Below are 27,474 nucleotides of genomic sequence, written 5' to 3'. Positions count from 1 at the left end.
TTGGGTGCAGGAGAGCCCGGTATGGTGATATGACAGTTAAAAAACCCATGTTCTTTCTTTAGAGCTTGGCTTGTGTTAGAAATAATCAGTCACCTCATTTCTTCGTATATTTGAAGATATTTTTCCAACCAGAGTTTTTATATGTGATCTACCATACTTTATAGGGAGCAGTATAAAAGTATGGCCCCATGGCTAAGGGCAATGTCACTTAGGAAAGTGGGGTTCTGCTGCCGGCTCTGCTGCCAGACCTGGGCATGTTTCTTTGTGATCTTTGTCCCGTATTCCTCTTTCAGCGCTTAAGAAATTATCAACTTCTGTTCATAGATAGTCTTGGAAGCTATGGATTAAAAGCCATAGGAAAGACAGAGATAAGCTTGACTGAACTGGTTTCATTAAAAGCTGGTTTAAATAAAATTGATCACGTTCTACCATTAACAGAGGTGAGCAAGAGGGATTTCTGATATCCTTTTACTGAGTACTAAGGAGGAGGACCAAGGACCACAGAATTATCACTTGCCATGTTGTTGGTTCTAACATCAAGCAAAGCTCACTCTGACTGTGGGCTGGGGGGTCTTCTCTCAGTAGGTCCTCTCATAATTTGTATTTTTTTGCTAACGAACTTAAAGGCTTTTAATGAAACGTTAAAAAAAAAAAAAGTAAAAAATCTTGATATCAGTTTCATTCCCTCTATTGAGAAAGATTAATTTCTGGGGTTCTCGTTTTCCCTTTGTTTCATGGCCTTGGTCACATCAACTTTCCTTTTGGCCTGAAAAGCCTTAGGCAGTGCTTGTCTTGTGATACAGTTAGGGTTGTACCTTAAGGAGCCCCAAGCATTGCCATTGAGTAGTCTTAAACTCTCCTCCATTGTTTGTCAGAGCAGGGCTACCCTGTTTCTGCTGTATCTTGATTCTGGAACTTGGATATATCATTTTGCAAGAAAAAAAGTAAAGTCTTCCTATTTAAATCCATGCAGCTTTGATTTGAGATTTGTCTTCAAATGAATTCTAACTCCAAGCAAAGTTCAGTCATAATGTTATCTCAAAATTATGGGTTCCCTATGGTTTTCCAGATGCTTGCCCAAGTTTGTCAGAAAATATTTTAAATAGTATTATAAAAGTATAGAAATAGAAAAGTATTCCAGAGATTTTGATTTGTCTGGAAACCTAAAATACTTTCTGTGGCTTTATCACAGTGCTTTCACCCTCAATAAGCTACCACACAGACCCATCCATATGTTATGTTGCTGTTTGGGAGGTGTTGGTCAAAACAGGACGCCTTTCTAAATCCTCATCTAGATAGTTCTCGGGCCATGAAGTGCAATGGGACTTTTGCATGGGTGAGAGGAGATGCTCCTCCTCCTTGGAGAGCTGTTGTGTTAAATTGGATGGTCTGTGTCTTGCAGGCATAAGATCATATTTGTGGTTGTTTATGGATTTTTAAATCTGCATAAACATGGGGTTTGTATTCTTTGACTGCAGCTATATAGGGAGAGTCTGAATATTTAATGGTGTATTGAATACTGCATAACTTTTCCATGTATGAACTTGCAGAAGGTGTTTTGATGGATTGGTTGGTTTTGTTTCTCATACCCTCTGTAGGGTCAGAGATCATGTGTCTGAAATATTTTATACGTGTTGTGTGGGTTTTAGGTAATTAATACTTTATCCCTGCCCCTGAGATATGTGGTAGTGGTTAAAACTCAATTAGGTGGTGATTATACAGTGAATATCCTGAATGATGAATATTTCATTTATTTGGTTTGAAATAAGAAATAAAATATATTGCTGCCATGCTGGTTTTATTTCAAAAGACTTTTGTTAAGACTAGCTCATTCAAAACCTGTTCAGTGTCCTAAATTTATTCTGCTGGAAGAATGCAGATATTTCTTTGAGGACTTTTTTAAAGGGATTTTGTCGCCTTGCTTTATAAGGATGCTTCTGGTACCTTTATAAAGGCTTTTTGCCTTGTCACCTTCAGATACAGACCAAAGTCGTATTCTGTTCACACCATTTATTAATTGAGTTCTTGCTAATTGCACATTGAGAAATATATGTGACTGCAAAACTGGAAGAAATGAGACAAGTGTCCGTCTGTACCTGTACTCCGTCTCGGACGGTGCCAGGTGCTGTGCCAGGAAAGGCCATGAGCCTGCCTGCTGTCAGAGGTCCATTCCCTTCATACTTCTCCAGCGTATGGACCCCTTGGATCAGAGATATTGGGGTGTAGCTCTCTTTACTGTTTCGGATCTGTCTTCCATGGATTTGTCTAGTCCCTTTTGAATCTGTCTGCTTCTGCAAACTCTTGCAGCAACAGATTTCAGATTTCATCTATCTACTGTGTAATGAAGTACTTAAACTGATTTCCTGCTAGGACAAGGGGCATTCATTGAAACTAATGTTACAGGGCTTGGCGAATAATAGTTCTGTATTCAGCCTCATTCAGCTGTGCATTCAGCCTTGCTCTTGCCCATCACCCAGGCATCTGTTTTCCAAGTTGAAGGCTCCCAAACATTTTGGACCCTTCTTGAAAGGTAGCTGCTCCATCTCATTATTCATTGTGGTTGCCCTTCTCTGTACTTCTGACTCCTAGCTGCAAGCACTTCTTGGAAAGCAGAAATAAGGACTTGGAGGTGCACTTAAATTCCTAAGGGAGAAATTGGTCACTAGTATCTGCTGAAAATTTGGGATTGCCCTCCGATATGGGGAAAAAACCCTCAAACTGATCTTTAAAATAAAGCTAACTTTAATTTCTAAGCTTCTAAGGAACTGTAGTACAACAACTCATTGGTCTGAGTTGGATTCCAGTAATGTTACTGACTTTTAGTTGTAACTTACTCTGCATGGGGTTATTAGTGGATTAAAGGACTTTTCAACACCGAGAGCTAAAGACCATAAAACCTGCCTTGAAAAGTACGTATTGACTCATGTCACAAAGCTTCATTGCTTTTGATAGGGCTGGCCAGAGGGTAAATTAGTATGTGTTCACCTCCTGTGCTGACACTGAGAGAAACTAGTCTAGCATAATTTTCAAAATTCAGTGCTCAGAGGCTTGCTTGCGCGTGCCTGTACGAAGAGATGGACAGATTTTAGCCTGAAGGACTGTGGATAAGTGCAGCTGTCAGAAGACAGTTGGAATACACGTACTGCTTCTGCAGAAAATGTTCAGCTCCCTTCTGTGGCGTGAGCATCAGAAGGACGGCTGCTTATCATCACAAGTGACTCGTAAGAGCTGTACTGCATAAATGGAATTTTTATCGTGTGATTTCTAGTTCACACTATTGTTTAGGAATAAGTTTTGGTTTATACAGCTGTCCCACGTTTATGGCTGTTCTGCCGCAGTGTCTTCCAGTGGTGTAACAAGCAATGTGGCTAACATCTGTCCTATGGTGTTTGTGCCTCTCAAGGGAAAAGGCTTTGCGGTGGAGCTCTTGGTTTGGTTGGGTGTGTTTGGTTTTTTAATGTACATATCGTTGTGCACTTTTTTTTTTTGAAGAGGCAAAGTTGGGGAGATGCATTGTGCATTTAGGAAGAAAAGCAGTGGTGTTTGTGAAGGTTTCTGTCTGTTTGCCTTTCAGTAAGACTTGAGAGATCATAGAGTTTAGACTTTGGCTGTTATCAGTGGGGAAGCTTGTCTCACTCTGCTTTCTCTAAGATGAGCTAAGATGATCTGCTAGAGAGCCTTGTGCCAAGTTGGGTGAAGATGCTCACCCAGAGTCAGCTGGGCAAGATCACCCAGCTGGGTGATCTTCCAGTGAGCTGAATGATTTTTCAGGTAAGAGGCTCAGGCCATGGAAGGTTTCTTAAGCTCAGTTTTGTGTTGTGTGAAACTTCGTTGTAAAAAGTGGAGAGAACGTGGGGTTTTTTTGTTTGTTTTGCTTGTGGTGGGTTTGTGGTTTTGGGGTTTTTTTTTTTTTGGAGGGTGGGGAAGGTTGGTCTTTTTTTCTTTTTTTTGTAGCCTGTGTTGTTGAGGGAATGCACTTTGATACTCAGTGCTTGTTGGATTTTCTGAGGCACTGATTGTATATCACAAACATCTGTTAGTGCTGTACTTGAACTGAGAGATGGCAAAAGCATCCATGCCAAGATATAGTCTGCAGGATGAAGTGGGACTTCCAGGCTGTTGGGGTCTCTTAACTGTGCTCTGCCCTTGAAACTGCAGGCAAATTTGACCACTTTTGGATGTGTATGGAGTCAAAGATGAATGGCAAATCCTCAAAACACATTCTGCTGCCCATTTTGCCTTCCTTATCTAACCCTCTCACCACAGTGGTACTGGTGCGGTCACAGTGGTGAGATGCAGGTGGAACTGAAAATCATCTGCAGATTGTTAGCATTCACGTCCATGTCACTTTTACCCATTTCAATATTGCTTCAGATAAAGAAAATTGATCCTTTTGAGTCTTAATTTGGTTATCTGGACATGAACTGCTGGAGAAAACTGGATTATCTGTGTTGTATCAAACAGATTACATAGTTGAGCTGTTAACAACTAATGCTTCTATGAGTGTATCTGACATTAAATGTTGTACATCAAAGTTCAACTGCTACGGATCTTCTGTGGTGGGTTTTTTTTTTTTAGATGAACTCCACATGTGGGCCTATAGTAACTGTAAGTTTGTTTATCAGTATAGGGATTTTTTAATAAATCATATGCCCATGATTTTAATGTTCCTTGTGGAAAAACACAAGAAGTTGGGTGCTGCTTCCTCAGAGACATGCTGCTTCTCCTCTTTGCCCATTCTTTTAAATTCAAATACGTGCAGTCTGTTTCACATAGGTCTTTGTAGACTTTAGTTTACCTACATTTTGCTGATGTGTGGCTAAGCATGGTTTTTTTGAGAAGGGCTGTTTTAAGCATATCTAATACTTAAAGTCAGAGACCTATAGTTTCTGTATCATGTGAATGAAGACTGGTTTATTACTGTACTTTAGACCTGAGCTACTTGGATGAATGACATGTGAAATTCAAGCGCAGAAATCTTGGTTTGATCCCAGCTCTAAATTCTTCTGAGACTTTGGACCATGGATACACTTACTCTTTTTCCTTTGTGATGAATTGGAAATAGTACTATACCACCAATCCTTTACTTAGTTCCTAGGTCTCTTCAAAACTGTTCTACAAATTCAACAATGTCACTTGATAGGGCTTAAAAAAAACCACCCCCCCCCCCCCCAAAAAAGAGGGAGGAAATGATTAATTGACAGCCTAATGCCAAAATAAAGTCCTGTTTGTTTACATGGGGCCAGAAAATCAGGTAGCAAACTTGTCAATGCAAATGGGTTGGAGAGGGGAAAAGAAAATTTAAAAAAATCACTCTTTCTGTAAGAACACTGATAGTGGTTACATGTTGAGAACTAGATCCTGAATAAAAATATTTGTAGGCTTGCAAGGCTAATGTGCTGTGGGTACTTGGTATTTGTTGACACTATGCCCCAAGGAAGACTTGCAGAAACACAGGGACATGAACAGGTGAACAGTAGTGTTTAGTTTGGATGTAGTATCAGAAAAGAAATTGGTGTGAGATTCCTTGATGCTCCAAATGCTGCAAGATGTTCTTGCTTTGCTGCTGCTTGGATAAAAACATAAATAGCGTAGTCAGAATAAGACTGTTTGCATCCCTGTCCTGTTGTCCTGGTCCTAGTGCTTTCTTCTTAAACCCACCCTAATCTTCAAATAAATCTGTGAAGTTCTCAATTAGCCTCCTTCATGCTGCCTTCTCCCCTAACCATTGGGAAAGGCTTTCAATAAATACCTGCAACTTCCTCCCTTGCATTTCTGCAGGTCATACCATGGACTCTGTGCCATGAATGCAAAACGTGACAGCAGTTGAGCAGCTGTATCAAGACCATTGGCTGTCATGACAAGGAATATTGCTTCGTTGTTTGCTTTTACTCTCTGTTTGCATCTTGCTTCCTGTTGCTTCTTTTGTTTTATACTTTGATAGCCCTTGTTCCCTTTTTGTGTAGTGATTGTGCAGCAGTGTCCTGGTTCCCGATTAGGGCTTCTAGATGCAACCAATGATAAATACAAAACAATGGCCATCCTGACATACTTTCTATCAAACTCTATTTCTGGTGAATTTATTTCCCCTTTATTTCTTTCTGTGGTGCTAAGTACAGCAAACAGCTGCTTCTACCAGTAGAAACTTGGGAGAAGTTACTTTCCCATTGTTCATTTTCCCTTCAGTCCATATGGATTTCTCCTTACACCTAAGGGCAGATGCAGTATGCCTGCGGAGTTGTATAACATGCTGTTGCTTGCTTTTCTGCCCTGAACTCATGATGAAATAACCTAAATGATTATAAAAGCTTTAGCACCAGCTTCATTTCATTTTAATAGACCAATAAAAGCAACTAGTGTGCAAGCTGCTGGCTCCAGTACTCCTGCATAAGCCATTAGCAAAACAACATTACTGGCTCTTGACAAAGAAAAACAGCAGTGTTGAATCCAAGAATTTGCTCCAAAAAGAAGTCAACCAAGTGCCAGTGAATCTAGAGACCCACTCTTACACGTGCTGGCTGCCGTAAGCTCTTTGTTTGAGGGTGAGAAGTCGGCACTTTCTCATAATTTGTTTTATATTCTGGCTTTTTCTTTGTCTTCTGTAAATATTCTTTGCAGTGTTTCCAGCAATGCTGGCAACAGCCCAGGCGCCCGAGGAGCTTTTCCAGTTAACTTGCGTGCATGGAGATCCAACAGGTTTTGCATTTTATGCATGAGACTGACTCATCTGGCTGCCTCTTATGCAGCTAATGTATTTGCAACATTATACCCACATGCCAGGTACACTGTATTGGCTTTGAAGGACAGGAGTTTCCCCATAAGGCCCAAAGGAGCCCGAAGACGTCCCTGCTACAAGGCCCCTGGTTACCTTGCTGGTTGTGGGGAGTTGGGAGAGGAAGCATGCCCATCTCATGGCACCCAGCACATGGAGCCTTCTGTGCGACCAACAACAAAAAAATCCTGGGAGCCCTCTCTTTACCTAAGGTTTGTTAAGTGTGCCTTGAAGGGTGCCTATAGAGTTGGTATAGTGCGTATTTCAAAGTATACAGAAACTGTAAAACTACCTACTAAACTTCATCGAATATAAACTAGTACCATCTGCTTATATATGGTCCTCTAGTGTTTTGCTGTGTTTAAGAAGCAAAAGCACTGCTCAAGTTCTGGTACCTGCATGGACAGCCAATGGTCTGGCTTCAGACATTCACACCTGTCAGAGTGGTTGCACTCTGGTACTTTCTCATGAATAGTAGAACTCCCAGCTGGGCAGGTCAGAAGACTTCAGCTCTGCTGACACCCTTTTTTTGGATGGTTTGTGGTTAGGTTTTGCCTAAACCTTCTGCAAAGGCAATACATGGTTCTGAGAGATTTGGTCCCTTCTTCCCTGTCTCTTCCTTTGTTTTCCTTCTTTCAAGCTGAAAAAAACCCTGCCTTTTTAATTTCACTTGCTGAATTTAAAGATGTCATGATCACTCTTTTTCCAAGAAAAGCTTCCAGCATTTCAGACTGTCCTAAGACATTCACTGAGTATGGGCGTTCCCAAAAACGTCTGGTGAGCTGGTGCAATTTAAAAATGCAGTATCAGCTAGAACAAGACAGATGCTGGAAGAGAGATGTAGATGACCTCAGGGTGAGTGAGAGGATAGGAGAGAGGATGAAATTATCCTAAATCAGAGCTTGAGAAAAGAATATGCCTCTACTGTGTGTTATGTTCTGGTAGTTGTGCATTGGGTGCAAATAACAGAAATGAGACTTCCTTCTGTGCCCCTATAATCTGGAAGAACATCTAGTAAGTTCGTATGGACTCTTCCCTTCCATCTCTTTGCTTTTGCAGAACTGGGTGAACAGAACAGCATCATCACCTTTCCCTCTTGTCCAGATCTTGTTTCTCTGTTAAGATTTGCTTCGCTGTCCCTGCAGAACATCCACCAATTGTCTAGGTGGATGTGGTTGCATGTATACATTTTTTAAAACTCGTCTTATTCTGTGATTCATTTGTGTTCCATAGTGTCATTGGCAACAATCTGAGAGTTCACGATCTGGTGTCCTGGTCCCATGTGCTTCTCTCCTTGCTTCTTTCGTCTGACCTTTGTAGTTGTGAACCTTTGAAGAATGCTTGTCCTATTGCTTCCAGTCTCCTGATGTCTAATCTGGTTTAAAGGAGATGTTTCTAACCTATTAAGAATGCCTTTACTATGGTAGCTAGACTTTTAAATTTGCATTTTTTGGGGAGAGCTGTTCTGAAATAGGACAAGAATTTACAAATCATCATCCTTAGGCTCTCAGTGCATTGTGGATTTATTATTTTTAGTAATCTTTGCCATTAGTTGTCAGTCTCTCATTGGTGATCTTCCTCTCCACCACCAAGGTCAGTTGCTAGAGTCAAGGAGTTATGATTACTTTCACAAATGAACAGGGAGCTTTGTAGTCTGATGGTTGCAGACAAAAAGAGTTTGACATTTCATTCTCTTTGAACAGTTATAAAAAGTCAACACAAAAACATGCCATGTAAAGAATTCCAACAGCATCTCACTGCAAAGCCCTACTAATTTTGGTTTCAAAGTGAAGAGTTTCTGCCAAAGATGTTTCCTTTCCTTTCTTTTAATTTAAATGAACATTGTACTGTTCCAAGAGTGGTCCACGTGGATGTGCCTGGAAGAAGTCATCGAGTGATCTCACAGATGTAGTCATTCTGGATGTAGGGTTTTGTTTCATTTTTTTCCCCTGCAAAATACTTTGTGAACATGGGACTGTGGTAAAACAGCTTTATGGTGTGGGGTTTTTACCCACCCCCCCCCTTCCTTCTACTGAAAGGAAAACATAGCCCTTACCTGGTAGTGTAGTTGCAAGTCCTGACATCTAACTGAAAGCTTCTGGCTGGACTAGGCCTGAAGTGTGAAGAACATCCTCTACTGTAAAGATTTCCAAACTGTCATACAAGTACCACTGATGGCACATGAGCTAATCCGGATGGATGCAGATACTGCCTGCTTGCGCACATGTAGGGTCTGTTCATATTGGTGTAATACCAGCTAAGTTCTCCTCCTGAAACCTCTGTATTAAGTGGATTGTTGGAGCTCAGCCATGACCAGGGTCTTGTTTCACCCCTTCCATGCATCACCTTCATGTTGCAGTGTGCAGGAGTGTTGCTGTGATGCCAAGTGTGTGATTCTCTGTGGAGGTGTTTGCTCTGTTTTTCCTTGTTTGTCTCATTTTACCTAGTTGTGCAATTGCTCTGTGGCACAGACAGTTGCTTGCATTATTGGTAGCTCCTAATGCTAAATTTAAAACCTGAATAAAATCACTTCTGTGGTCTAGTTTCTTTCTTTGGAGAGAAAATGAAATGGTTCAGCAAGCTGGTATCTTCTCTGAGAAATGTGCACCGAATGGACCCTGTCTGAGAGTGCTGAGTAGCAGCCGCGTCTGCTTCAAACTGAAGGCCCTGTCTTTTAGCACCGGGGACTATAGCCTATAGGTCTTTACCTGGCTGGGTAAGTGCCTGTATACCTTGATATATTTATTGTCCCATGATGTGACCTTATATGCACAAGCATCTTCTGTCACGAGAACAGAGATGCATGCAGGGAGCAAGCTGTGGACAGCCAGAACAATTAATTTAACATGAACAACGAGTTCAGCTGTATTGCTGCTGTCTCTCTAGACACCAGAGGGTTATGGCTTTGCTCTGTTAAACAGCAGGAAGAAGGGAGCAGGAAGGACCCAAGACACCTTCTACAAGCAGGATGAAGTCAGGGAGAGCCGAAAAGCCTGAGGAACAGCTGGAGACTGAGCTGTCTCCAGCAGGCTCTCCACGGCTCTCGCCATTGCTTTGTCCTGTTGCAGAAGACTGCCCCAGATCCACCCGGCTGCTCCTCTCGGCCCCGGGGCTGAGAGTCCGGGCGCTCAGCAGCGATGTGCTTCGCTGCATCTGTACCCTTGGTCACCTTTGGCTTAAGCTCATCCCGTTCTTCACCTGCAGGAAGGCACGGGGCCATGTGTGAAAGTATTCTTTATGTCTGGTGTTCAACCCAACCAACCCGTCTTCTTCCCCACCTCAATTATGTTTGCCAGGCGGTTTATTTGATGTTGGAGAGATCTGAACCAGAGTCTCTGATCTGTTGAGTGTTGGATTGAGCCTTTGCTTTTGCAAGGAAGGATAGTGCCGCTTGCCTCGGCCAGCGGCAGGGAAGTCTCACCAAAGGCTAGGTTGTTTTGGGCCTTCCCCCTCCCTGGAGTAGGTTAAAACTATATCTGAGCATAACAGAGGGGTCTTGGCAATGTTGCAAGCTTTGACTTTTTAGAAAATTTCTTTTTACCCCCTCTTTAAAACTGTTACTTATGTTTTAAGTTTTGCTCTGCCAGTGGGCCCTTAACAAGAGGAGAACAGAATTTTTTTCACGTAAATTACCTGCTGAATGGTTTGGCTTTATGGCCTCTAACTGTGCCTTTATGCATGTGAATGAGGCAAATGAAGCCCGACAGAGATAGAAGCTCTGTATTTCCAATTATAATCAACAGTTTCCCAGTTTCCCTGTCACTTCTGAGTCTTTGAATTTTACTCCTGTACCGAAGTCTTATTCTTTCTTTTGTACTTCATCACTACTCATGGACATTGTGCATGAGTTTATAAGCACCGTCTCTCTACTAATTCTGCTCAGCATAGTTTGTAAGTGGGTAAGTCAGCAACTGAAGACAGAGCTGCAACAGATATAACTAAATAAGCATTTCTGCTGCATCTGATTTAGTGTTTCAAAAGTGTTTTTAGTATTTAGATGTGGTTTCAGTTTTTCGATTCTCCTTGCCAAGCTTAAGAGGCATGTTTTGTTTAATTTCTGTTCCCTACAAATACCAAGTACTTTATTACTTTGTTCTGTACTAAACGAGGAAAATACACTCGTCCAGACTATAGACAAGTTGGTTAAAGTATTTATTACTTGATGATCTTAAAGGTCTTTTCCAACCTAAATGATTCTATGATTCAGGGAGATAAGCAAGTGAAACCTCCCTGTGTAATGCATTTCACATCAGAAACACTCAATACTTAAAATAGAAAGAAAAATCAGCTCTTCAGCTGTAAAAATGTTTTCCACTTCATGAATTTTTATTAAGCACATTTTTTTCCTGCTATACATGTTACTAAAGTCAACTAATAATTTTAAATGAGAAAGAAAAAGCAGGAGAAAATGTTTGGTGTGGACGTCCAGTGGTCTACATCATGTTGTCCTCCTACCCTTTCTCTGCTTGCTATAGTCGTTGACTCGCCTTTGGCATTCGCACAAGCTAAAATATCTGCCTCCCGCTCAGATAGCCTTGTGCCAGGACTGAAACTGGAGCATATTGTTCCATCGTTAAATGGGCAACATTGAATACTTGGGAAATTAACAACAGCTGCAAGTTCTTCAGCTATTTTTATTTGTACTGTGGCTATAATTTTTCTAGTGTGTTTGTGCTGAAGTCCAGAAGAGGAAAGGAAAATAGATCCCCCAAGAGTCTGACTTTTTGTTTTTAATTAAAAAAAGGCCCTGCTGAACAAAAGCAGCCATAAAACAAATAGTACTGAGGGCAGCCTAGCGGTTTGTTCAGTGTTATGCGGGCCCCTCAGTCTGGTTGGTGGTATGATTTTGTGGGGGTTTTAGTGGCACCTCGGCACATGGTCAGGTAACTGGCACTTTCCACGGTCAGCCCTCTCCTTTCAAAGTCCTACTACTAGTAGCATCTGTCTTAGCCTTTTGTGAAGATTGGTGTTAGCAAAGCAATCTTCTGTTTTATTTATGTTTTATGCTCCTAGCCAGAGACATACGCCTAAATCTACAGCAGCCACTCCATTCAGCGGTCTTTGGATGAGGCCCTAAAATCAAGCTAAGAAAGCCTAAGAGGATGACTGTATAAGAGGATGACTGTAAAACAGGATTTCTTAAGTATCCTTTAGTAGCCCAGTGACTCGCATTTCTTCCCAGAAGTCGCTTGATCATGTGTCAGGAATGACAAGGCAAAGCCCATGCTTTAAAACGAAAGCTCAGTGTGGATCCATGAATTGGCATCTTGCCCCGGTCCTGCTCTGCTCCTTCCCCGCAGTGCCAGGCAGCTCTGCGGGTGCAGAGGGGAGATGGGGAGGTGATGCTGGGGGAGAATGGATATCATAGCGTTTGTTGGTCATGCTTTTTGAGCACCTGGAATTAATATCCCTCAGAAGGAGTTAGGATGTTGTCCTGAAGCTTGAAACGTAGTGAGAAACAGCAGCTGGAAGGGTCACAGAGGGGAAAAATGAGGTTTTTGCTTAATCTGTAGACTTTTTAATATTCTGACTAAACACTTGGAGAATGCAGGAGTAAATGCGAGGAAGCCCATCCTGAAGCATTACCCTTTCTGAAAGTACAAGATGCTCCTTACAAGCCTTGACATTGAGCAACTGTAGGAACCAGACATAAATGCATTGTTTGTTTATTTGAAAAGCAATTTAGCAAAAACATTTTTTTTCCTTTAACTGAAGAGCAAGGTAGACCAATTCTTTTGTCTTTTTATGTGACCCAACTCATGGCAAGACACCCATTCCTTAGGCTGGACATAATTTTAGAAAAATGCATACCACTGTGGGAATTCATAGCCATTCCTTTAAAAACGTTGAAAACGTGTTGGTATATTTCTAGATTTGAGTGGAAATGTATAAGGGAGGTGGTTTGCTGTTCTTACTCAGTAACCTGAAACTTTAAGAGCAAACCCAAACCTCTTCCCTCTAACACTTGTGCATGCACTTAACTTTGCTACCGTGAATAGTAACACAGGATCCTCTTCATATATGGAGCCATATTGAAATACTTGAAGGACCAAGGCATTATTTGGTATCTGATGTCTGATTTGGGGGTCTGTAAACTGGGGTAAAGATTTCTGCTGCTTTAGAGAAACATAGCTTTATTGACATGAGTTGGCACTACTGCATTTAAACTTGTAGAAGTTTTCATCTTTTCATTGAAAAAGAACAATGTCATGGCAAGCATTGAGCCAAGGGCAAGCAACCTCTCAGTGGTGAGGTGCCAGGCTTTTCCCTTCCCAAATTAGAGGCTAAGCACACTACAAAACAAAGGGTGGTGTCTTTTTTTGGGTTTTGGGGGTTTTTTGTTGTTGGTTTTTTTGGTTGGTTTTTTTTTTTTTGCCTTGCACTGTGGGAAGATGATAACAAGATTTCTGCCCTGGGCTGGTGTGAGGAGCTGTAGCTAATTCATGGTGTTGTGCTTCTGTGTCAGAAAGGGCTTCTGTTTTCAAACTCGGTTGTAGGTGAAAGATGGGAACTGCTGCCTTGCATGGAGGAGAGGTGTACCAGCCATCTGTCTGCATTATAAAAATGACAAAGCCAGTGGAGTTGTCCCCTCACCAATACCCTTCGCAAAATGCTGTCATTCTTAAATGGTGACCTGTCATTCAAAATCTGCCCCTGTGATTTCTTTGGCTGCCACTGTGTTGGTTTCTGACCTCTGAAGCCTATTTGGAAAAGTGCTGGGAAGAAGCCTTGACTGTACTCAGAGTCAGTGCCATTTATTCCAGTTAGCCTCTTCTGCTGCCTGATGGTTTTGTTTCTGAGGAGCAGAAGGGACAAGGGGAGGTGACCTGGCTGAGGTCTGATGTCCTTTTGGATAATCCACATCCTGAAAACTACACCTGTGGGGTCACCGGAGATGACTCAGCATGATTCTGGTTTGGTTCTTTACTTCCTACCTGCTAACTCTAGCTGGCGTGCACCCTGGTGAAAGAAGAATTAGCCCCAGATTTTGTTCCACTTCTCATCTTGCTGGTTGTCTTGCTTGCTTCTCTGCCTTGCTGCTCCTATTCCATTTCTTTCTCCCATCTGTAAGTTTGTTTGTGGTTACAGTCTAAAGGCTCCTTTGCCTGCACAGAACTGCCCTGGAAAAATGTAGGAACTGTGATGCTGCTTTAGAGCCTTCATTCTGTGGTGCTGTTTCCCCTCTGGGACGAACCCCGTAGCACTTGGAAGTGCAGCTGGCAGGCCTGTGAAGAGAGGGGCAGCAAGCCAAGCCGCGTCCTGTGGAAGCAGGCACAATGCCCTTGATACCTCTGGAGTTGCCCTGCTTGCATGGGGATTAAATTTTCTCTGAAAGTTCAATTTATGCAATGTTGTCAACGCTGACCAAATATGTGAGTGTGTCTGTGCTCATTTCTGAGCTATTGGTGCTGTTTCCATCTGTTAATGTGGGCAGACACTATTAAAATCCTCAGCACTTTCAGTCTAGTTGAATAATTTTCTAGCTGCTAGGTTTATAAATTAAACATTTATGGCCTTATCTCATGCTATTATCCATCTATAGCAGTACCTCCAGGCAGGGATCTTGAGCTTTTTTGGAGTGTAGACCATGTGTTAATGGAGAGTGAATGTTTCATTTATACCTCATCTCACTCTTGCAGTTCTCAGTTGCAGAACGTCCCTGAGGTAACCTCAGATATTCTGTGTGATGAAATAACCTTAGTAAAGAGAATTTTGATGTCTGTGTCAAAGGGAAGAGCGGAGTTCATTGCAGCATCCAGACAGGTTTTTTTTGTGTTTTATCAAGTAACTTCCCCATACGCAAATATGATCTATCATCCGCAAGCAGGAATAAAGAAGAAAGTAATATCAGATGAATCACAGACCACAAGAGTGGTAACTAGAGGTCCAACAGTGATAACTTGCATTGTAACTGTTATTAGAGGAAGCTGAAAGCTTGCTGGGGTCCCAAGAAAATCCATGTATACGGACAGATGTTTGAGCAAGGATCATGCACTGATTGAACAGGAGAGGAGGCATGTAAAAAGCTGCTCACATCCAGCATCTCCTTCATCAGGTTGTGAAGTGAGTGGTTTGAGGGGTGAAAACCAGTATAATCCAAGATATGGCTCCTATGCCAAGAGACTATTTGAATTTATCTGGTTATGTGTATCCAGTATCTCTATCTAGATGGTCATCTTTGGAACCTGCAGTAGACCCTTTTTTATTTTTTTCTCTTTTTTTTTTTTTCTCCTTCTCTTTCCTTCCAGGGAAATTTGTAATGTGGAAAAACTCAGCTGATCACTCAAACCAAGGAAATGATCCTTTTAGAAAAACGCCAAATGGTGGTATGCTTTTGATTTAGATGAAGAGATTTGTCAACACTCTTAGTGGATTATGTTGAAATCTGGCAAACTGAGACTTTGGAGATTATTGTGTAGGTACATTCAGGCTCCTAATAGAAGAAAAGCAAATGTTATGGTCCTATGTGGGAAGTGACTTCATTTGGAAAAATGCTTTGCCATTAGTAGGCATCGTTACTTGCCAGAAAGGGTTGACTATTTATTTGCTATTCTAGTCCATTCATGGGAAATACTCCAAGGACAAATGCTTAGTATTTCTTACTGCTCAAATAAGTAGTTGTGAGGCACAGCTGTTGGATTTGTCTCACTGGAATTTAATAATCATATGCTATCACTATGGCAGTGTATTGGACTGTCTGAGTAGGAGTCGGTTTAGATTCTTAGTTTAATTTAAAAGGCATTCATGTTTCAGTCTACCTGGTGAGTGTCTGCCCAAAGGCCACAATAGAGCATCTCCCTGAAAGCTTGAATTGACTTGTTAAACAAATACAAATTACTCTTGGTCAAAGTCTTCTGCTGTTTCTTTCTTTGAGGAGAGTTTTGGCCTGAGAAAGAGATGTGTTTGCTGCCAATCAGTAGGAACTTTAATAGACTGCGTGCAAGAATAGAAAAACCTGATTATTAGGCTGGATGAACCCAAACCCATAAACTCTCCCAGTGTTCCAGGATCTGAGTCCCAAAGCAGACTGTTTCCTGGACTGCAACATGGAGGTGATCATGTTTAGGCATTCTAATATTCACAGTAATGCAGCTCTGTTCAATGAGCTAGCCTTGCGGACCAGACCACGTTCACCTTTGCTGTGTTACTATGAGTTTCAGCATTTACTTCAAGGTAGTTAGTCTAGTTCATTTGGTCCAGCTCCATTAAAGTTTCCTTTAGAACTGTTTCTCCAGTCCCAGTTTGGTCATTAAACCAGATTGGACCTGTACCATAAATTATACATCTGTGCTTTTCCCTTGAGAGATTGAGATGCCTTGTGAAGATGTGAACAACACAGTATGATGGCTGTTAATGGAAGTATCTGTAGGTAAGCATCTGACAATTCATTGTTAAGCAGGTGGGAGATGACCAAGAACAAAGCTTCCCCCAGCAGTGTTGAAGTAAATACTTCTGCTCAAAGAGGTACCTGGATTCTGACTTGCCAGGGTTTTTTTAGAAACTAGTTTTCAAATATCAGAATGTTTCCAAGGTAACCTCTTTAATCTCCACTGAATTCAGATGCTCACTTATTAAATACACACATGACATGTAATCTGATTTAAAACTAACAGATGCTCCTAACAACAGTCTAACACTAAACACGATGGGTTTCTAGAATAACCTCTTGAAGGTGAGAACTTGCCTTGGCTTTGCATCCCTTCCAGGGGAACAGCACTTACGTGATATTTCATTATTATCGATTTCTTTTGTTCCCTGCACTGGGTGTGTGATTGGTCGTGGACCATCTTGTTTCTTGAGACTGAGGAGTCGCTGCCTTCAGTGTTACAGATGTTTTCAGGACTTCAAAGCACAAAGGATTTTGATCCAGTATTTGCAGTTTTGGAATAAATATCTCGGGAGACTGAAAAGGGAAAAGTCTTAGTTGAAACAAACAAACAAACAAATTTGTTTTCCAATGACTCCTCATAAGAAGGATCTGAGGAAGGTGTGCATCACTAGATTAAATGTCAAGAATGAAAAATAAGGGTAGTAGGGAGGGGAGCAAGAGTTGCTGTGATTATGCAGCTGCGCTCTGTCCTGTCAGCTCACGCTTTCTCTCTGTGGAACAAATGAGCGCGTGGGGGATGCATAACATCAACAGAACAAAGCCTGGGAACTCCCAAAGCAACTGCCCTGAGTCCTGGTGACCATCAAAGACCTCTATTTTCCTGCAGCTTTTGATGGCCTGTCATAGCTTAACCAGCCGGCATCTGCAGCACAATGCTGTTACTTGTCTGTGCTGCAAATGACTGAGAAAATTGAGTTCTGAATACATCTTCCTTTGCTCAGTCTTTCTTTGCTTTGGTTTTATTACTATGGGAGATGAAAGACAGCCCCTGAGGATTTAAGTACTAGGTGATTTAAAGGCTGTTTTCATTCTTGGGATGGTAAAGCGGAAGAATGAAATGTATGTAGGAAATGCACAAATTTGCCAGTTCAGCATGAACTGAAGGGAATGAATGCTGGCATGGTTTTAGATAAAAAAGGGGGAACCCCAAATCTAGGCTTTGCTCTTAATAGTACTCTAGATAGTATCAGTTCCTGTGAGGAGTAAGTGCCTACCTAGGGTTAGGGCTGGAGATGAACCAAGCTTCCAGTTCCTAGTCAAAGGAAAGCAAGTTTGATATCTGTCTTAATGGTGACACTGAAAGTATCACCGTTATGTTCATTAGAGGCTTAAAAGTGAAATCGTTGTACACCAAATCCTTTCATCTGTAAAACCTAGTATTTGCTTTGTTTCATTTTTAAAGAGGCTGAGGGTGGAAATAGTGAATATCCTCACTCTTGGCATGGTCTTCCTTTCAATTCCTGACAAATGATCCCTTCCGCCCATGCACCCTACTTTATGGGTTGTTTTATAAGGTGACTTATGACTTGTTCTGTAGTTAAAGAATGCAAATAATAATGTTGTTTTTATTTCTCATGCACATATAAAAGGAAACAGAGTAATTGCAGAAGCTAAATTCAATTTTGGAGCTGCGGAACCTGCCCAGTACCATTTGGAATAGATCAACTGCTCCTAGCAGAGTTGGGAAAATGTTACTGTTTCCTTCCAGTTGGAACAAAAAAGACTACCACTACCCCCTTGAAGCTGCAGAGACTCCAGTGGAATGTTGAATCTTTTTTGTTTTTCTTGGGTGAAAATGCTTTCAATATGTGGCATGCCTCGTGCTTTCTTGCAGATCTGACATTGGAACTTTCAGTGTAAGGTCAGTTCCACCAGGAAGGTGTAAACACCCCTCCCCCCACCCCCCCTTTCAGCTTCTATGTTTGTGCAAATGTTGCTGAGTTCATGGGTGTAGAAATAAGAAGGTAAAGCAAGTCCTAACTTTCTCTGGTACTGAGGATTTCGTGGCACTTTCAGGAGCATCTGGCTTGACGTTCTGGTGTAGATCCAAGCTGGATATTTCACATAACTATGATAACTATTGTAACTATGGTTTCCTAAATGGTTTGAAGAAGATTCAGTACAGTTGTTCCGTCCAAAGCGGTCAACGGGGGTTTGGGTTGATGGCAAGTTGAGTATGAGTCAGCAGTGTGCCCTGGCAGCCAACAGGGCCAACCGTGTCCTGGGGCGCGTTGAGCACAGCACAGCGATCTGGTTGAGGGAGGCGACTGTCCTACTCTGCGCTGCATCGGTGCGGCCTCACCTCACGTACTGTGTGCAGTTTTGGGTGCCTCAATGTAAGAGGGACATCAAACTATCAGAGTGTGTCCAGAGGAGGGCGACCAAGATGGTGAGAGGCCTTGAGGGCAAGAGTTACGAGGAGCAGCTGAGGTCACTTGGCTTGTTCAGCGTGGAGAAGAGAAGGCTGAGGGGTGACCTCATCGCAGTCTGCGCCTTCCTCAAGGGAGGCAGCGGAGGGGGAGGTGCTGATCTCTCTCTGGTGACCAGCGATAGGACAGGAGGAAATGGGATGAAGCTGTGTCAGGGGAAGTTCAGACTGGGCGTTAGGAAGAGGTTCCTCGCTGAGAGGGTGGTCGGTCACGGGAACAGTCTCCCCAGGGAAGCGGTCACGGCACCGAGCCTGTCGGAGTTGAGGGAGCGTCTGGGCGATGCTCTTAGTGGTACGGTTTAGCGTTAGGTAGCCCCGAGAGGAGCAGGGAGTGGGCCTCGGTGATGCTCCTGGGTCCCTTCCAACCTGAGGTCGTCCGCGGTGCCCGCTGTTACTCGTCTCTCCCACTGGCGCTCGCGCGTGCGATGAGCTGTTCCGCAGGCGCGAGCGCGGCGCGCGCGCGAGGACCGCGCGAGGCGGGGCGGGCGAGGTTTGACGCCGGCGGGTCGTGACCCCGCGCTCGCGCCATAGCCGGGCGGGCGCTGTCCGCGGTGCTGAGGGCGCGCCGAGCCGGCGGGGCCGCCGCGGAGGGGCGGAGGGAGGCCGGCCCCGCGCCTTGCTTATTGCGGGCTCTGAAAAATGAGCGTCTCTTGCTCTTCCTCTTTTTTTTTTTTTTTTTTTTTCCTTCCTTCCCCCCCCCCCCCGCCCCAGGGTACAGATGAAACGATTATATTCAACTGAAATTGTATCGTTCTAGGACTGAAGGGCATTTGCAATGTGCTGCATAACGGCAAAAAAAAAAAAAAAAAAAAAGAAAGTCAGGCTCCTGAAATTAAATTGCACGCAAGGGATATTTGTATTTCTTTTGTGGGAAAGGTTAATAGATCTAAATGCGAAGTAATGCTTTGGGATGGGAGGCTATCTAATGCTAAACCCACATTAATTCTAAATAAAAGTATGATGATTAATGCATGTGCTCTGAGTAGCAGAAGAACTAATAAGAATTAGCTGCTTGTGCTGAAATTTTTTACTGTTGCAAAACACAGGCTGATTAATTCAAGGTGGAGAAGTTGCTTCTTTTAAGAATCCTATATGGGAAACGTTCCCTTCTTTCTTAGAGAACGGCCAAAAAGACTGGCCAGAAACAACTCCTTCTGAAATCTCTGAAAAGCATTCTTTATACTATAAGTTATATGACTTTGTAATCTTGGTCTTGATGAAACAGCTGTATATCTGGAATAGTATTTGTTCTGTTTACTGTTACATGGGAGGGAAAGCTTGGTAAAGGATCGGCATCCTTTTATACAAGAGTTTCCTGCTGTTTCCTCGTTACCTTAGTAAATAAAAATACCTTAACCTAATCCTGGTTTTAGTAAGAGTTGCTTCTGTCTTTTGCGACAAGAGTATTCGTTGAAATCACTGGTAACATGGCTTGCGAGCTCAGTTTCTTGGAATATTTTGGAGATGGGCTACTTTTACCCTCAGCTGTTAGCATCACCGGGGAAGAAGTAGGGATTAATTTTGATGGATTTAGGCAAGGCTATAAAACAAAATGTATTTTCTCTAGTAAATGGTTTTCACCCTTAGGCTGCACTTTTCGGTTTCAGTATATGTTGTCTCTTACTCTAATGGATGATATTTTGCCCTTTTCTTGGCTATGGAAGAGCAGTGTGCTCATATTCTTGTCTCTGCAAATCCAATCTTTCAAACTTTCAGCATGCAGAAGTCCTTCTGATTTCAGCGCACCATATCTAATGAGCAGCTCATAATGCTTTCAGCTCTTGTCTAGGCACTGAAATGGATAGTGTTCTGAAAACTGATACAATTTTAAAGGTCAGATCCCATAAAATGTTGTTATTCCTAGCCAATAATGTGCCTTCTGGAACTGATTATTTAGTCTGGACTTGCACTGTAGACTGTCCCATCCTTTTGTCTGGGCTTCATCAAGTACTTGCCAGGTGCAGTGACCAATAAAATTGGGAAAGATCTCTGCGGGTGAGTTTTGCAAGAGGCCTTCTGTAACAGAGGCAGCAGGCACAGCCAGTTGTTTCTCAGATGCTGTGAAGCCATACGGTCAGAAAGGTGTTGTCCTTCCCGTTTCCTCGATTACTAGTTTGATCTACCTGTGTGGAAGACAGAGTTCTGGGTGTATGTTGAAATAGGATTGTGTGATGCTCAGAAGTGATGAGGTCTTGTTCCATGTCTTAGATACTTTTAACTCTTACTTGTAACTCTTTCTTCTGGTACATCTATGAATTAATCCTAGCAAAGCCTCAGGGGCTGTAGCCAGAAGAATGGCATTTGGATCAACTTGCACTATACTAATGTATAGCATATACCCAGCTGAATGGGAGGTAACAGCCACTAAGTGGGTCATCTGAGAATACTAGAAGCCATTCCTGTCATATCAGTATGGCAGGTCACTCTGTTAAACACCTGCTTTTTTCCTTCTGAATCTACCTATTTGGATCCTTATAACTGTAATACGTAATGGAAATTGTGTGTAGCATCTAGCTTTTTGTCTGGGTAAAAAGAAAGAGCCTCACCCTCAGTTGCTGATAACTGATAGGGTTTCACTGACTTTGTGATTGATAGCAGATCTGTGCCTCTTACAGAATATGGCTTTGAGCAGATGTCACAAACTTGCTCTGGATGTCCCTTCAGCATACAGATAGCTATTGCCTTCCCCCTGCCCTCCACAATCACGCTTGTCCACAGCAGGCTGTTTTTTTCATTGGTACCTGTAACAAAACTAGACTGTACTTGTACTGGAAAGTATTTACTATCTGCAGATGGGACTGTAATTGTTTTTACTTTTTTATTATTAATTTCCAAGCCTCCAATAAAAGCACTGGTCATGAATCCACTGCTCCCTTGATTGCAAAGAGTAATTAATTGATCAGATCTGTTTTCTTTTTATTGTCCTGTGGACTGAAAGGTAATGATGTGCAATGTGGAGGATATTCCGGCTGGAGATAGTATTTCTGCAAATCCTGCAAAGCATAACTAATGATCTGTAGAGTACCATCAGACATTCAGTGAGCAGGCTGCCTGCTCTGTCTACCCCCACACCATGTGCATACATATGTGTTCACGTTCTGTATTTTACGGTGTGATCAAAACCAGTCTTTGGTTAATGTTTTGGTAACTTCTTTCTCATTGTTCTTCCTAGCAGCAGTAACATTTGCAATTTCAATCTGTGGCAGGAAGCGTGTTTCCTTTCTTAAAGGAAATCTGAATGAATTTAGAGGCCACAGAAAAGGATAGCTTGCAGTTCGTGTTGCTGCAGTCTGTCAAAGAAAACAGCTACAAGACAGATGCTGATTTATTTAAAAACAAACAAACAAAAAACCAAGTCTTGTGTTTTTTTTCTCTTTCCAAATACACAGTCTTAAGGAATGTATTCAAGCATCTGGCTAATTCACGTACCATTAATTCTCTAAAGATTACATATGCACACCCAATTAGACCTGCATCATTTATTTAAAAAAAATTAATGTACTCTTGTCTTTATATTTTATAGCTGTGCCAAACTGTTGAAGGACATAGAAGGGGGAATTTTATAATCGAAATGTGCAGAGTCCTTCTCCTAGAAAAGTTGAAAGCATCAGCAGAGCTGTACCTAAGCTTAGTTTAAAAACCATAAACACACTTTTTTTTTCTTTTTTTGCTATTGGTGAATATGTAAATGGCTTTTTAAAGACATGAACGAAAGCTTGTTAGAAACTCTGAGATACAGCCTGTCTTCATATAGGAGCTAGTGGAGTGGGCACCAACCCTGATGTCTGAGGTCCTTTTGTATTGCAGTAATATGAGTAATCTTCCCTTTGTGTCTGTTTTGCGGACTGCAGTGAGTTGCTGCCAGTCGTGGTTTCTTGAGGGATTGATAGTCTCAAACAACTACAAGGACATCATCCTCCAAAGGCTCTGTGAGGATGAGAGCCTGATGCTGATGGCATACATCCCCTCTCATGCTTGTATGGCTCTCCACCAGCTTAACTAAGAGGCCAGTACCACTCAGAAGAATAATTTGGATCTCGGCAAGCGATGCTGATCATAGCTTGCTTCAGAGGACGTGTGCGGGGTGGGAAAAACTAACTAATCTGTGCCCTGACTATCCTGTTCATGTCTCTGGTACCTGAGTGCTAAAGAGGCTCAAATCCTTGGAGGCAATGACATTCTCCTCTTATTCTTAGCAGTGAATTCCTGCAAGGTCTGCTAACCAGCAGTAGAGACAGTGGTTAGTAGTCACCTGCTTTATGTTGGGGTTTACTGGTGTAAAGTTGCCGTGGAGATCGGTAGAAGTTTTAACCGAGCAGGGACTGCAGTGGTGCGCTCTGTGTGTGTAAATCTGTTTGACGTGTGATGTGTCTTGTATTCGGCTGTCCTGCTCACATATGAGGTCCACTTGCTTGTTTGCCTGATTCCCATGTAGGAGAGCTGAACAACTGCCATGCAGTATTCATAGCACTGTGATACTAAAAAAAGGCAGAATCCGGATTGGTACTTGCTGTTCCAGGGCCCATATAAAAGCAAAGTCTGGGCACCGCAGGATTTTTAGTGCAGGTATCTAAGGCCTATAAGCTAGAAGGAACTGTTACTTGCAAAACTTTCCCAGGCTGGAGCCTTTCTTGTGACAGCAATAAGCATATTGGCTGTCTGAAACAGAATTGTAAAGAGGCAGAAACAGAAATCTTACAACTTGGGAGATGTGGGAAGGAGGAGTCTTCCAAACTCATTTTAGAACTTGTAAAGTGGATTAAAATATGGGGAGGGGGGTGAACAGAATGAGTGCTGAATATAAATGTATCCTTTACACTTGTAAAGGGTAGGCAGGCTCCATGTGGTCAGAAACGTTGCTGGGAAAACATCAATTAAAATGCTTGAGACTGACGAAGGCTTTAAGGCTGTTGAGGTAAACAGTGACTCATATTGGTTGAGAAGCAGGAAGGAAAAACATTCAACGGCATACACCCCAAGCTGGACTCTGAAATGAGGCTTCCCAAGGGGTTGATGTGCAGGCACCAGGATTTTAGCCAGGGCCTGCTGATCTGCAGCCTTCAAAGGTGAAGAGTCCAAGTATTTTTCACTGACTCAGCAGCAGACCTGCTGGGTTTATAATGTATATTTGTTTGTAGGGTCTTACGGAGACAAACTTGGCATATTTCTAATTTTAGAGTAAGAGGAAACAGCCAGCTGATGAAAATATTCGGAAGGAAGCGTTAAGAAGTTGGAAGCTTTGAAGGAGGGGGGAAAAAAGGGAATAGGGCAAATGTGGAGATGGATCTCTGAACACCACTTGCTCCAGCAACAGCTACGGAGCCCTCCTGCGTAAACTGCCTGGAGCACAGCATTGATTTGAGGGGGGAATGAGGCTTCTGCTGTGTTTATCCTGAGGAAAAAGCTCCAGTCCTTTCAACAGAAGCTAAAGCTTGTGCATCTTGAAGAGTGGTGTGAGCCTGTTGTATTAGTGGAAAGGCCTGATGGCACGCATCAGAAGTGTCGTCTCCTCCTCTCCCCATCTCCTGTACTGCTCTTAACAATTTAATCCATAGCCATTTGTCTTCATAGGCTGTAATTGATCTGTCTGTGATTTAGCTCATCAGATGGTCATTAAAGAGCTTGCAGCTTTTCTTATTCTTGAGGAGTGAGAGTTGGGGATCTAAAAACACTTTGTCTTTGTCTTAACTGGATTCATTTAGTATTCTGGGATTTGGGGAGGCTAATAAACTTATATGAGCTATTATTTAAAGGTGAGCTGCCAAGTGAACATGAAGGATGATCCAAGCACCGCTGGTGTGCCGAGCGCTCTCCAACATTGGGTGTCAGGTGTGAGCAGCAGAGGGAATTGTTGCTAAAACCCCAGCAAGGTATTCCACGCTGCCCTGGCTATGTGTGATCAGATAACGCAGCTTGCGGTGGAGCTCCTGGAGCTATGTTTGCAACGAAGACAGCATTTTATGCTAGCAATGTCAGTGGGATACGCAGAAATATTTTGTGCATTGTATATAGAGTTTGGGCATGATGCCTGGCTTTCTTTTTTAAGCGCTGCTATTGTTCTGAGCTGCTGTCTGTACTCTGGCAGTTCCCGTAACAATGTGCACTTCCCACGTTGCCTGCACACGCATGCTGAGAAAATGTCTGTCGCCATCCTTTAACAAGGATATGCTGGCAATCTGCGAAAGAGAACAATACCCCTGGGCTGCAGGAAAGCAGTTTCCTTTCCCCGGTACTTTAATGAACACTTGAGAAATTTCCAAGCTGTAGGAAGAGGGGATGGGATGGATGGGTTCTCTGTTCTGCTCCTTCCCGAGCCTGGCTCCGCACACCAGAGACTTCCAGAAAGATTAATAATTCCCTGCAATTATTGAATTTGCTGCGTAGTCATATGCATAGTGTCATCAAACTGGTTATGCCTTGGAGGTCTCTTAAGTGACTGTAATCACGAATGGGCTCTTAAGTTCTCTGTGGTCTTTTAAGACAGCATTTCTGCTAGGGAACACATGCAGCTGGATGCTGTGCCTGCACCGAATGTACTTACTTTGTTCGTGAATCATGGGAAGCTACGGGGCCCTGCAGACAAAGCCCTGCGTGAGGGATCTGAACCCTGGCAGGGCATGCTGCCATTCACATGAACTGGCTTCCCAGTTGCTGTGTGTATTGGGATTGGGAAATCTTTGGTAATATAAACCTTTCCTAATTGCTCAAAGTCACAGTATTTATAAATACTCTACACTTGAGTTTAATTGTACGTTGTCCTATGTAAATATTAATACCATATTTTTCTTTCTTTGTAGTGTACGGAGGCCAAAAAGCATTGCTGGTACTTTGAAGGATTATATCCTACATATTATATGTAAGTAGTCATCACTTTCCTTTTTGTGTTTTCTAGTGTTCAAGAGAGAATTAGATTCTGTAGGCTCTTAGAGTGCTGTTCTTTCACTAATCATGCTTTTTCCATAACTTCTCTGTGACTTCTTCTTATTTAAAGATGAAGATGCAATACTTTCCTTTTCCTCCTTTCCCATGTCTCATTTCTTTCCCTTTTCTCCCTATTCAAAAAAAGTGTACAGTCCCCTTTCACCATCCAATACAGGCGACCTTTCCAGTTGAAAACAAAATGCAAGATCTTAAATGGCTCTTATTTCAGAGTGCTGAAAGGAAACATAAGTAGAGCCATGTGAGGACAGTTCTCCCTTTGTTTTGAGCAAGGGCAGGTAATCAGGCAGAGTACCAAGACTGCTTTGAAAGTAAGTTTGTCCCTGTGCTAATACTGTTGTTAAATTTAGGGAGTTGGGATGATTTGTTATCCGTGGCATAACTGTCCTTTTGATGAGTGGCATCTACATTCACATCAGGCTTGGGTGTGAACCAAATGTCAATGACCTGTAGGTGCACGATTGAGGATCTCTCTGAATTGCAGTTTTCTGTTTTAAATCGCCCACAGCAACAACAAAAAGGCAGAGGAAATGTGTGGGTGGGAGGTGTCTTCCCTGTGGATTTGGGGGCAGAAAGGAGATAAATGTACTAAACTTTGTCCCTGGGTTGTATAACTCTATAATTGCAAACACCCGTAAACATAAGTTTAAAAAAAAAAAAAAAATAAATAAAGTGGGGTGGAGGAGTAGGTAGCAGCATTAGGTCATCTGTTCCCTGAGCAAGCTCTTTCTTGCTGAAGGATAGAAAATTACTGTAATCCTTATGCTACCCAACAACTTTCCTCCCTTTTCTTCTCCACCTCCACTTCATCTGCTAGAAACGGGAGAGAAATGCTAGAGACCAAAAGCAGCCCGGAAGCCAGGCGAGAAACAAAGCTCACTGAAAGAATGAAACGCTGTATGGTTTAATCATCTGTGATCCTGAATATTAACTGCTTAGGAAGTGCCTAGAACTCACTGTCTTTTTTCAGGTGACTGAAATGTTGAGAATTACTCATAAATGGTTCGCCAGAACAGATGGGTGAATTTGAAGAAGTTCATTTTCTTTGCATGCTAATAACAACAGGACTTTGGTTCCACCTACTTTTTATTTTGTTTTGCTGCAGTGTGGGAAAGAAGCAGGGATGTTATGAAATTATAAAAATCCCACTGTACCCTGACATTCAGGAGTGCATTATTCACATCACCTCAGTGTTCTGCTTACGTTTCTGCCCACATGCTTTTGCAGCCAATGTTTGTCTCCCTTGGTAGTACAAAGGGGTAGCTACTTGGATATCGGGTGTTAGCTCAGACTCTTCGTGCCACAGGTAAATACATACCGAGCCCTGCAACAGATAGACTCTCTATCTGCAACAGATCTGACGTGCGCAAGGTTGCTTTCTAATTGGTTTCCTTTTAGTAACTAGTTTACTGTTTTCTTTGTGTGCTGAAATGTAGTATCTTGTAGAAAAGCAGTGTGTTTATTTTCCAGTCCATCAAAGAGGTTAACTGGAATTGCACACAGCTTTGAACGTTGGGAGGAAGAAAGTTGTGAGAGGGACTATGGTGTTGGTGGGTTGTTGGTTGGTTTGGGAGACTTTTAATGTGGAGGGAAAACTGTTGTATATTGACTGTGTCAGGTCAATCAGAAGACTGTTACTAGCAGTTGTGTGTGTTTGTGGTAGTTACTGCAGCACTGTGTTATCTGAGTCATTGCATAAACTTCTTGTGATTGCCAGTCTCCTGGATAGTGTATGTAAATGGAAAAAGGAAGGGGAAAGGGGTGGGATGTGTGTGCTCAGTGATTGTTGCGATGGTGATGAGTGTCACGTTAACGCTAGTGTTGTTATTGTGATTATGAGTTTAAGTGGGGAAGAAGAAACACTAAGGAAAGACAATAAGGATTTGTGGATGGTAAAGCTCAGAGGATAGATAATGTGTGACAAGTGAAGAAATGTGGAAGGGA

General features: G+C 42.4%; 1 protein-coding gene across 1 annotated transcript in view; it reads left to right on the top strand.

Annotated features, from left to right (window-relative positions):
* Positions 1-27,474, top strand: part of VOPP1 (VOPP1 WW domain binding protein) — a 67,870-nt gene that overhangs the window by 18,671 nt on the left and 21,725 nt on the right. Inside the window, exon 2 of the mRNA XM_069812107.1 lies at positions 25,389-25,447. Coding sequence (XP_069668208.1) covers positions 25,389-25,447 — 59 coding nt within the window. The remainder of the gene's footprint in view (positions 1-25,388; positions 25,448-27,474) is intronic.

This window comes from Haliaeetus albicilla, chromosome 2, assembly GCF_947461875.1.
Source record: "Haliaeetus albicilla chromosome 2, bHalAlb1.1, whole genome shotgun sequence".
Taxonomy (NCBI): domain Eukaryota; kingdom Metazoa; phylum Chordata; class Aves; order Accipitriformes; family Accipitridae; genus Haliaeetus; species Haliaeetus albicilla.
The sequence above is the reverse complement of the archived record's forward strand: the minus strand, read 5'-3'. Positions and strand labels throughout refer to the sequence as shown.